Consider the following 10,774-nt stretch of genomic DNA (forward strand, 5'->3'; position numbering starts at 1 on the left):
TGTCGAGGAGCAGTTTTCTACCGTGTGGATGTCGCCGTCGCATCTGAATGCGATCACGTTATCTTCCAGCCTGAGTATGGTGTCGTGATGTGACACCGGGAAAACGGTGATCTTGTTGCAGGCCGACTTAATTTTTGGAAACTTAATGATAATGTGAAAGATGTTATCGGATTGTAAGATCTAAACACACGATACGGAAAAAACATCCCTAATCGCGGTCTTGGTGGGCTCTTCCATCCACACACCTTCCAGGTCTACATGACCTAAGATGCTAGGTCTAATAACATTCACCTTGGCAAGTGCTACTGCCAGTATTAAACGCTGCAGCTCCATTGTTATCATCCTATTTGGAGTTAAAAGCATCTCGAATAGGTGCCCTGTATCAATTTGGGAATTTTTAGCTAACCTCAGAAGTTGGTTGACAGTAGCGGAAATTTTATTAACTTGAATTTGTACTTTATTGTCAAAATTGTTAATATAACCTGCGTATTGTTTGCATTTGATAATTGGAATTCCCTAAATTTAAAATTCCCTTATTTAAGTCTTCCGCGTCCGGCGTTCCTGCCACTACTTTTAACGCGGTCCCTAGGAAGTCTAAGCTTCTTGCTACCCTATGATGGATGCTCAACGAGTAGGTCGCGTAGATGGGCGACATCAACAACCAAGAGTTTTTGCATGTGAGACTGAGGGAACATGTCGTTCATTCCATTAGTTTCTTTTATGACACGCCTATATTCCGAGAGATTCGCTAAGTGTTTTACAAACGCGATGGGAGGACCCATACTAGAATTCGGCCATCAACGATGGGAATGTATTAGGCTTTAGAATAGTTTGTGATGCGTGCCGATGTTGAGGCCAAAAGGAAAATCAGGGATATGGTTGTGAACCTGAAAAAAAGTACAATAAAAAATGAGGTAATATAGTCACGCTCGGCCTACCTAAGGTTGTCTTTGTGGACCACCCTCCCCTTAATGAGGACTGTGGTCCCCATGTTCGCCATGTTTTTTCGGTTTGTTTCCTAGGCGTTTGTTAAATTTCATTAGGACCTTTTCGCCAACCTCGAACACTCTATTTTGTCGGGAAGCGTTTTCCCTGTTCCGGAGCTTTCCCTGGGCGAGTTTTATCTTATCCTCTATTTCGTATTGTGGCTCATTTGATTGAGTCTGAACCACGTCGGCCGGCCTCTTGTCGATGACCGAATGGATAGATTTGTTGTATCTGGTCGTAGCCAGTAGGATCAGTCAACGGTATCGCTAGTGCCTTTGTCGATTTTAAGGCATCTAGAAAGCTCTATCATCAGAGTGCTGTAGAAGTGCTGTTGAAATGCTAACGCCGAAGTGTTTTCCCAGCATGGCCACGATGGTTTGCTAGTTTAACGATGGTTCGTTGTCGCAATATATGACCTTTGCCTTAGAGAAAATGTTCATCCGCTTTGGTAGCGCTGGTTTGAGGTCATCTATAGCTCTAGAGAGAACCGGTTGGACGACGCAAGCGCATGTTTCTTTGGAACTCTGTCGTATTAGGCCTCGGCGCAAGTCCTGCCAGAATCGACTATTTCGTTCGCCAGCTTGGTCATTTTCGGGAAGTAGTACTCGGACCTGGGCGGATATGTGAGCTCTGTTGTGCTAGACAGTGAGAATTTCCCGCCTCTCGTCAATTGCAAAAATATCCGTTACTGTGTTGGGGCTCGGTGAACTGTACCTAGATGCTTCTGGATCTGTATCTGCTGACATTTCCATGTTCCCCTTTTAACATACTCGAAATGGACTTAGCTATTGATGCAAAATCTTTAATGAAATACCTATAGAAGCCAAACACGTTTTTAGGCTCCGGGAATTCCTTGATGGCCCTGACTTTTTTGGGGTCTGTCGTAGTCCCACCGTTGGTGACTATAAACCCCAAAAAGTTAAAGCTATTTCATCTATTTCATGTTAACTCTTAAGTTGGCGTTGTGCAGGCTCTTTAGAACCCAGTCTACGTACCGTATGTGGGCGTTTTCGTCTTCTGAGAAAACGATAACATCATCGAGATATCTGCGCTCGCAGTATGTCGTCGATGGTTATTTGGAAGATGCTGGCAGCATTCCTCGACCCGAATGGCAGTCGGTGAAACTCGTATTTTCCCCCGTTTACGGAAAAGGAAGTTTACTCACGGTCGCGTTCTGCCAGTATAATTTGGTGGTAGCCAGACTACAAATCGAGCGGTGTGAAGTATTTGGCCTTGCCTAAATTCCCTAGTATCATAGAGATAATTGGCATGTGGTAGTGATCCGGTATTGTCCTCTCGTTTAATTTTCGAAAGTCTAATACCAGCCGCATTTTACGGTTGCCAGATTCATCGGTGCCCTTTTTTTCTACTACCCATATTGGATTTTTGTGGGGGGATCTCGAATTCTGGATTATGCCGTTTTATAGTAGGTCTTGAATTTCGCCATGGACGAAATGGGCTCCTCATCAACTGTCCTGATGGTGGCCACCACTGATGTGTTGTAAGGTAACGCCTCATTTGGGTTTGCGAAGGCATTTTTCCTGTCGCTTAGCATTTTTGAAAATGCTTTTCTGACTGTCCACTTCAGTAAAATTTACGTTGGGGCATGCTTGGAATTCTAGCATTTCTACTTCGGAGCCCCATTTGAGGTGGCCGGAAGCTAGGCAAAGCGATGCCCCTACCTGTTTTAACAGGTCAAGACCGATAATGTCAAAGGAGGACAAATCTGGTAAGATGAAAAACGTAGCCTTTAAGTTGAATAGGGATACGAAGCATTTTTTTGTGATTATGGTAACACCATGGCGGACGCCCTTCAATCCTTCGTATAGACGGATGAAATTTTTTGACGCGCCCGTGTCTATTAAAATCTTTATTTCTAAACCCGCTACTCTTCGCCTGATGACGGGTAGCAGGGATTTTCCCCTAAAAAATTAATGACGTCCGAATCATATTCTTTAATGGCGTCGCCGTCAATTTCTTGAGTCGCGTCTGAAGCTGCGGCGGTATATTTCACCCCGGATTCGTCTGCGCGCTGCACGACGTGGTTAACCCTCTGCCTTTTGTATGGGCCCGATTAATCGGACTCGGTCGGTTTCCTGTTTTGGTATGCCGGGGCCTGAGATGGCTTAAGCATCTTGGACAGTGATGGGTCAATGTCCATGGGTTCGGGGGTGTCTCCATCATGTGGGGCAGAGTGCATTTGCGCCTTGTGTTGCTTGGTGTAGTATGGATTTTTGCCAGTGCTTGTCTGGCTTGTCAGGACCCTGTCGGTTTTCTTGCGCCTTTGGATATTGTTTTTTATCCTTGTCCTCCTGGCTTCTGGTAAATTAAGCCGCGAATGAGTATCTTTCGTGGTTAGATTCTTCTTCTTGCGCCAAAGCGAGAGCTGAAGGCATATCTTTCGGTTTTGCCGAAAAAAGGAGTCCCGAGATAAATAGTCGGAGTACGTCCTCCCGGACTTTGTCGCACAAAACTATTGCCGCCGAGGCTTCCTACGACATGGTGGATTTCTTGGTAAGCAAGGTGAGTTTATTCTCGACTTCGTCATAGTATTGCAGGAGGGTCATATTTCCCTGCCTGAGAGTACCCATTTCCTGCTCGATAACGTGAATCTGACGCTTATCACTGTACGTAAAGTCGAGTTGATTTATAATCGCGTCGAAATTTAGCACAGTGCCAAACGAGGATAGCACGGCATCGGCAGGCCGTCTTACCTTACTCCTAATAATGATAACTGGCTGATAATGGCGCCAGCTATTTTCGTAGATCCTAAAAATATAATATGCGGCTACGTCCGCTTGCCGCCAGGAAACGTATGCATCCTGCGCACTCGTAAATTCGGGCAGGCACTTGACGTCATCTAGGGGCTCGTCACATTGTCCCTATGTGACGTTGTCCCTAATTTCTATAGGTTCATAGGTTTTGATTTGGGGAGCTTGCGCGGGAGCGATGTGAGCTGCATTGACTTGTTCGCTCAGATGGTGTATAGCCAGGCGCAGTTCGTTTTCTCTACGTTGACTTTCGATATTGGTTTCTTGAATGGCCGCCTGAATAGTGGCTGTCATTTGTTCCATGCTGAAAGCCATGTTCGCGTGTGTGAGTGCGCTAGCGTTTGCGCTTTTTTTTTGTTTTTGCGGTCTTTCGGTCTCGGACTCAGAACCACAGGAGAATTGCCTTGTGCTCCTATACCGTTACAAGGGATTCATGTGGAGATGTAGCTATAAAATCGACCGAAAAAAATTAATTCATGCTTAAATTGTATGCCCACAGTGGCAATTGGGCGGGTGAAGAGGCCGCGGGGGCTGAGCTGTCGCTTTAGTTATGTGTGTGGGCTCGTCGAACTGCGCTATTGCTTTGCCAAGTAGAGGCAAGGTGAGGGGTACGCGGGGACTGCGCCTCCGCTATGATAAACAAAGAAAAATAAAAACAACAAAGTGCATGCGCGGTTCTTTTGTCTTAGTTAGGAATTTTTTATTCTGCAACTTTTGTGTTGTTGTATAAAAATGTTTATTTATTTATTCATACGGTCAGTCAATTAATAGAAATTAATTAATGTGAAAAAGTTAGAGGGGCTGCAGTTTTTTAGCTGTCAGTGTAAGGAACAAAATTTCACTTCTTTTGTCTTTTTTTTATACCCTTGCAGAGGGTATATTGATTTTGGTCAAAAGTGTGCAACGCAGTGTGAGATATCTCCGACCCAATAAAGTATATATATTCTTGATCAGGATCACCTCCTGAGTTGATATGAGCATGTTCGTCTGTCCGTCTGTCTGTCTGTCTGTCAGTCTGTCTGTCGGTTTCAACGCAAACTAGTCTCTCAGTTTTAGAGCTATCGAGTTGAAACTTTGCACACATCCTTCTTTTCCTAGCAGGTATCGGGATCGGTCGACTATATCCTATAGCTGCCATATGACTAATTTATCAGAAATGCCATAACTTTGGTGTTTTTAAGTTTAAGTTTAAAGGTTGGGACTTTCCACACATGGTATATTTGGTCAAAATATCTTACGTACAATGTACAAAATTTCATAAGGATCGGCCGATTAAATCCTATAGCTGTCATAGAACGATCGGAATTGGCATAACTTTGTTTTTTTTTAAGTTAAAAAGATGAGAATTGCTACAGATTAGACAAAATGTTGGACAAAAAAATCTGATTTGCCAAATTTCACAACGATCGGACGACTATATCCTAAATCCGCCATATAACTGAACGATCGGAAATGGCACAACCTTTACTACAAGCTTATATCAACTTCGGCTCCGCCCGAAGTTAGCTTTCCTTTCTTGTCTTTTTTTTGTTTAAATATAATGCAGACGTAAAGGGTTTATAGGTGAAAGTGCTCACTTACATGACTTTTACGTTGGGCGCCAGCTAATTATTTTAAAATTTAGTAGTAGTAGTTTGTCCCTCGCTGATGGCGATATCGTCAGGTGCGGGAGGTGAGTGTTGCCGAGGGGGTTCTTCCTTCTGATCGGGAAGTTATGGTGGGAGTTACTAACTCCGTTGTTACTGTCCTTTAGGCCCGGTAACCAATTTAACAAATGAATTGACTTTAACGGCTGTGCCGGAGTATTAATAAAAGTCTTCTTTATTGAACGAAGCTAAGCTGAAAGTTAAAGCTAAAAAAAAATATTTTATAGCGGCCTCGCAAATATGCAGTGTTTGCCGGCTATGTATGGGCATCCGGCCAGATGCTGTGTCAGCAGTTTGGCCAGAGCGAGCTCATAAATAATCGGGAATTGCCGTTGCGCGGTTAACTTCAGTTAACTTATTCTTTATGGCGGCTAACTTCAGTTAACTTATAATTTATAGGGTCGGAGATGTCTCCTTCACTGCGTTGCACACTTTTGACCAAAATTATAATACCCTCTGCAAGGGTATAAAAAGGGACTACAAAATTTGAGATGAGCTAGTGCGTAGCAGCATTGCGAATGCTCCTAAAAGTGTATGCGCTGTAAGTACCAGCAAAGCGCATACAAAACTGGTAGAATAAACCTAAATAGAAAATGCAGATATAAACCACTGCTGCTCATCTATTATAGATTCTGTTTGGATTATTCTAAACAGTTTTGTCTGCGAAGGTTGGGCCTTCAACAGAATCCTTGAGAGGCAGCAAATACACATTTGACAAGCTCACCTTGTCGGTCCGACAGCTGTCGTTAGTACCTCCACTAACCACACAACATATAGACTTCTTATTTCATACAACGAAAATGGATGCAAAAATTTCTTGCGACAGGCCCCCGGATGATATTTTCAAACGGATGATGCTTGCATACCCTACTGATGCCCACAGAAACAGGAAGTCGGCTATTTTTTTTTATTCTCACTCCACTAAAAATCATCCATCAGAAGGGTATGGAACATCGCTTGGAGGACTACAACAACTTAAAAGCAATCGACTGAAATATACCCTGTTTCTACCTTGATATATAGATTTTAATTCGGAAAAACTTCTGAATAATTATGAAAAACATTTTACCACATTTAAGCTACCACTTAATCGTATTCCATAACAAATATAAAATATAAGCTGAAATATTAAAATGTAAAATATATTTTTTTCATCGTTAGTCGTTTATGCATTAAACGCATTTTTCTTATGGTAAGGGTATGTTTGAAAAGTTACAAAAATCTAAAATTTTAGCTGGCTTCAAAACGAAGTCGAACGCACACACATGAAACCATGTATGTGAATGTGTGAGCACGCATACATATAAAGATTAGTTTAACTGCGGATGAACCTTCTTGATGATGCGCTTCTCTGCGACTGAACAACCAAAGATCAATGAGACTGTTGGGACTTGTGCTAGCATCAAATATCATAATTATCACTAATTAATTCTCTCAATGTAACTAGCCGCAGCGGTTCACTAATTGCCCGTTATCAGCTGTTCTATATTCTTTGTTTCTCTCAAATTCGCATGCGCTTTGTTGTTCTTTTGTATCGCATGCACTTTGGTGGTGGAGCTTCTGCGCAAGCTCTTAGGTTTTATGCACTTCTTATTCGGCATTGTTTTGGATCGGCCGCGGAATTTGTTTTGGGGTTAAATTGACCCATAATAAATTTAATCTAAAAATTGAACCTCGTCTTGTTAATTCGACCGCTATCAAAACGCTGATAGCTCAACAGAGATTATGAGCGTAAAAATGAGAGTAAGATTCTGTCTGGGGCCTCCGGGGGTCTGTCGCAAGAAATTTTTGCATCCATTTTCGTTTTATGAAATGAAAAGTTTATATGATGGATGGTTAGTGGCCGTTACGCCCACCTCTTGTATCCTGGTACCCTCCACTTCTAAGACACTTCTAAGTTTAGAACGCTGCTGCAGCAGTGTAAGATATTTTTCTTTCCAGTGCGCCAGGAACAGCTGTTGGCTGGAAAATTGGCTGGAGTTAGTCAGCAGGATTTTCTGTAATTGATAAAAAATTTTCTGAATTAGCGATTGAGGCTATGTAGCATAAAATATTTCTAAATTACTCAAAGCCAAGATATATGGGACTAACTGCTCCATACGGGTGGTGCTAAGCCGTCTTTACTGCTGCTTCCCACAGATCGCCAAAATGGGGAGAGCATGAAGAAATTAACCGCCATTAGCCGCCGAATATACCGCGATAGTTTCCGAAAGGCAAAAATCTTAAAGAAGTAGACTGGTGATCCTGGCTGAGGAATCCTTTCTTTAATTCGATCAGTCAGTGTTTGGTAGTCACAATTTCGGCAGCATTAGAATTCAGTAGTCCCATCATATCTGTCAGGGCTAATGTGGCTTACCCACAAATTTAGAAACGAATCAGTGGAATAGTCCTTTACTAACTCCAAATATATCGCCTTCGAACTAAACCAGTGCCATTTTATTGCCTTTCTGACCTCCTTTATAGGGCAGAAGCCATTAAAAAGTAACACGTTAAATCGAGTAGGTTCGTCTTGAATCCAGGATAGGGCAACAAAGGAGTCACAAAAGCAATAATAATCTCCGTTATAGGCTCCAAGGTAAGCCAGTTCCGCCATCAGTATCGCCAGTAAATCAGCACCAGATAATTCCAGCTTCGGTACAGTCTTCGGTAAAATCCCTGTTGACAATAGGACCTACCAAGCCGAGTGGGTCATAAAACCGTGCTAGGGAAGAGAAGAGAGATCTCTTGGTTGGCTTGGCGGTGGGGTGAATGGCTTCAAAAAAGAACAGCATAGATCCGTTTTTGTGACCGGGAAACTGACCCTTGTTCAAAAGGCTCGTTGTCTGAGCATTATCTTAATAACTTTGATCTTTGTTGGGGATGTGAGGTTGTTCACATAAAAATCCTGAAGGACTTTCATCCTGACTCAGCTGGTGCATTAAGTGAACAGATTGAACGATTCTGGCTTTGTGCCATACTATACACGGTATCGAGCTTGATACCGTCAAGCTCGATCACGAAAACCTTCAGGGGATGCACTGCAGAAAGCTATCATCTGGAGCGACTCTTACGCAGCGGTACATCTAACAAATGTCTCCCGTTAATGCTAAATCCCGCAAAGAATATTTTGAAGATGTGGTAGCCGACCCGTCGAACACAACTCTCAGCTGAGTAGTGAAGTCTTCCTTCAGGATGCAGTTATGAGAAAAGAAATACTGGTACATATCTCGCAATTTTTACGGAACCAGTGACATGGGATCAGATACAAGTATTCCTCGATGAACAAAGCATTTGTTCGATAAATTCTCGATCACTGCTGTCATCACTGCTTTCTGCGAGAGGGTCTTCTCACTTGGCCTTTGTGGCAGGGTAGAGCTTCTAGAATATGAGAAGGCATCGTTGTTTTTTGGCCGGCGACCCAGAACTCATGAGGGCATATACATGACTGTTGAACCGGCCGGAAGATAAAGTGGAAGTAGAGTATTGCTCAGATAAGAATGAAAAATCATTTTTAAAATGGTGAAGAGTAACGGCCAGGGGTGGCTTTTTTGAGGGTGTACAAACGTAGATTAAACGAGGAGTACCTTTCGAATGTACGCTTCAGCTAATTGGCTGGAAATCCATCTAAGGATTTGATATACCAAACTACATTAAAACAAGAAAGGAAAGCTAACTTCGGGCGGAGCCGAAGTTGATATACCCTTGCAGTTCAGTCGCAGTCCGCTAGGTGGCGCCACGCATCTTATATTATTAGATATGTAGCGGATCGTATATAGTCGGCCGATTCTTATGAAATTTGGCATATTGAAGTATTTTTCCCAAAATAGAATCTGCACCAAATCCCATCTTTCTAACTTAAAAAACACCAAAGTTATGGCATTTCCGATCAATCAGTTATATGGCAGCTATAGGATATAGTCGACCGATCCCGGCCGTTCCGACTTATATACTACCTGCAAAGGAAAGAAGGGTGTGTGCAAAGTTTCAACTCGATAGCTCCAAAACTGAGAGACTAGTTTGCGTAGAAACAGACAGACAGACAGACGGACAGACGGACAGACGGACATGCTCATATCAACTCAGGAGGTGATCCTGATCAAGAATATATATACTTTATAGGGTCGGAGATGTCTCCTTCACTGCGTTGCACACTTTTGACCAAAATTATAATACCCTCTGCAAGGGTATAATGATCTATATGCTTATAAAAACTTTAATATTTTAATAGTGTTATATTTTTATTGCTTTTATTTATTTTCAGTCTGACGCAGAATACGACAAAGAGCAACTTAGAAGTATATTAATTGGCAATATTGAATAAATTAATATTAAAACCATTATTATTTTAGTTCTTCGAAATGCTTTTAAAGCATTTGACCATGATGGTGCTGGCTGGATTGAGCATGCAGACGTATCCAGTATTCTTGAAATTTTAGGTCAGAAACTGGAACCGCCAGCGGTGAAGGCACTTATTAAAGAGGTTGATAAAGGCACAACAGGAAAGTTAGATTTTAGCCAGTTTTGCAAATTGGCAGCCCGTTTTATTGAAGTTGAAGAAGATGTAGGAGCTCTCCAAAATGAGTTAAAAGAAGCATTTCGTGTTTACGATAAAGAAGGAAAAGGCTATCTAACAGTTGCTACATTGCGTGGCATTCTTCATGAACTAGATGATAAACTTTCCAATCAAGATCTGGATATGATTATAGAAGAAATCGATGCTGATGGTTCGGGAACAGTTGATTTTGATGGTGAGAAATATAAATATATAGTAAATTAATGAGTTTGATTTAAATGCCATATTATTTTTTACAGAATTTATGCAAGTAATGACAGGTAAATAATAGATAAATATGGTCCTATTATGTTTTTTTTTATATAATAAAATAGTATGATTTAGTATGTAAATTTTGAAGATCAATAACACAGGTCGACAATTTGCAACTTTTTTTTCTCCATGCATAATTTTACCTGCTTCATAACCTTTAAGCTTCCCTGAACCAAAGTCCAGAACCTAGAACCTATGATACATTTCAAAAATAATATGTACTAGAAACAATGATGGTCATCGCCATTACACGACCTACATAATCGAATATATGGTAAAATTTTTAGAATGTATGCCGAATGGTTGGTGAAGGGTGTTCAGGTGTGCGTTTTTAATTACTAGGTCGGTCGACTCCTCCCTTTATCTTACAGCGGACGGACGTGTTTTTGTTTTGTGCGTACTGCGTTTTTATAAAATCTCACATAAGCTGTCTTTAAACATTAGGTGTTTATTCACATACACATTTAAAAAAAAAGCTTTGCAATTCTTAGATCCGTATCGCTTCGCGTGTGCAGTGATATATTTGGACGTAAAATAATAATTTTATTAATTTTCCTTCCAAACAT

General features: G+C 41.6%; 1 protein-coding gene across 1 annotated transcript; it reads left to right on the forward strand.

Annotated features, from left to right (window-relative positions):
- Window positions 1-9,617: 9,617 nt before the first annotated feature.
- LOC6496802 (troponin C, isoallergen Bla g 6.0201) lies at window positions 9,618-10,224 on the forward strand (the record flags this gene model as incomplete). The annotated part of the gene is made up of 3 exons (XM_032455636.1): window positions 9,618-9,678; window positions 9,733-10,131; window positions 10,196-10,224. Coding segments are annotated over 3 exons (489 nt in total), but the record flags the coding sequence as incomplete, so codon positions are not given.
- Window positions 10,225-10,774: the final 550 nt, after the last annotated feature.

The sequence above is a fragment of the Drosophila ananassae genome, chromosome 3L, assembly GCF_017639315.1.
Source record: "Drosophila ananassae strain 14024-0371.13 chromosome 3L, ASM1763931v2, whole genome shotgun sequence".
NCBI lineage: Eukaryota > Metazoa > Arthropoda > Insecta > Diptera > Drosophilidae > Drosophila > Drosophila ananassae.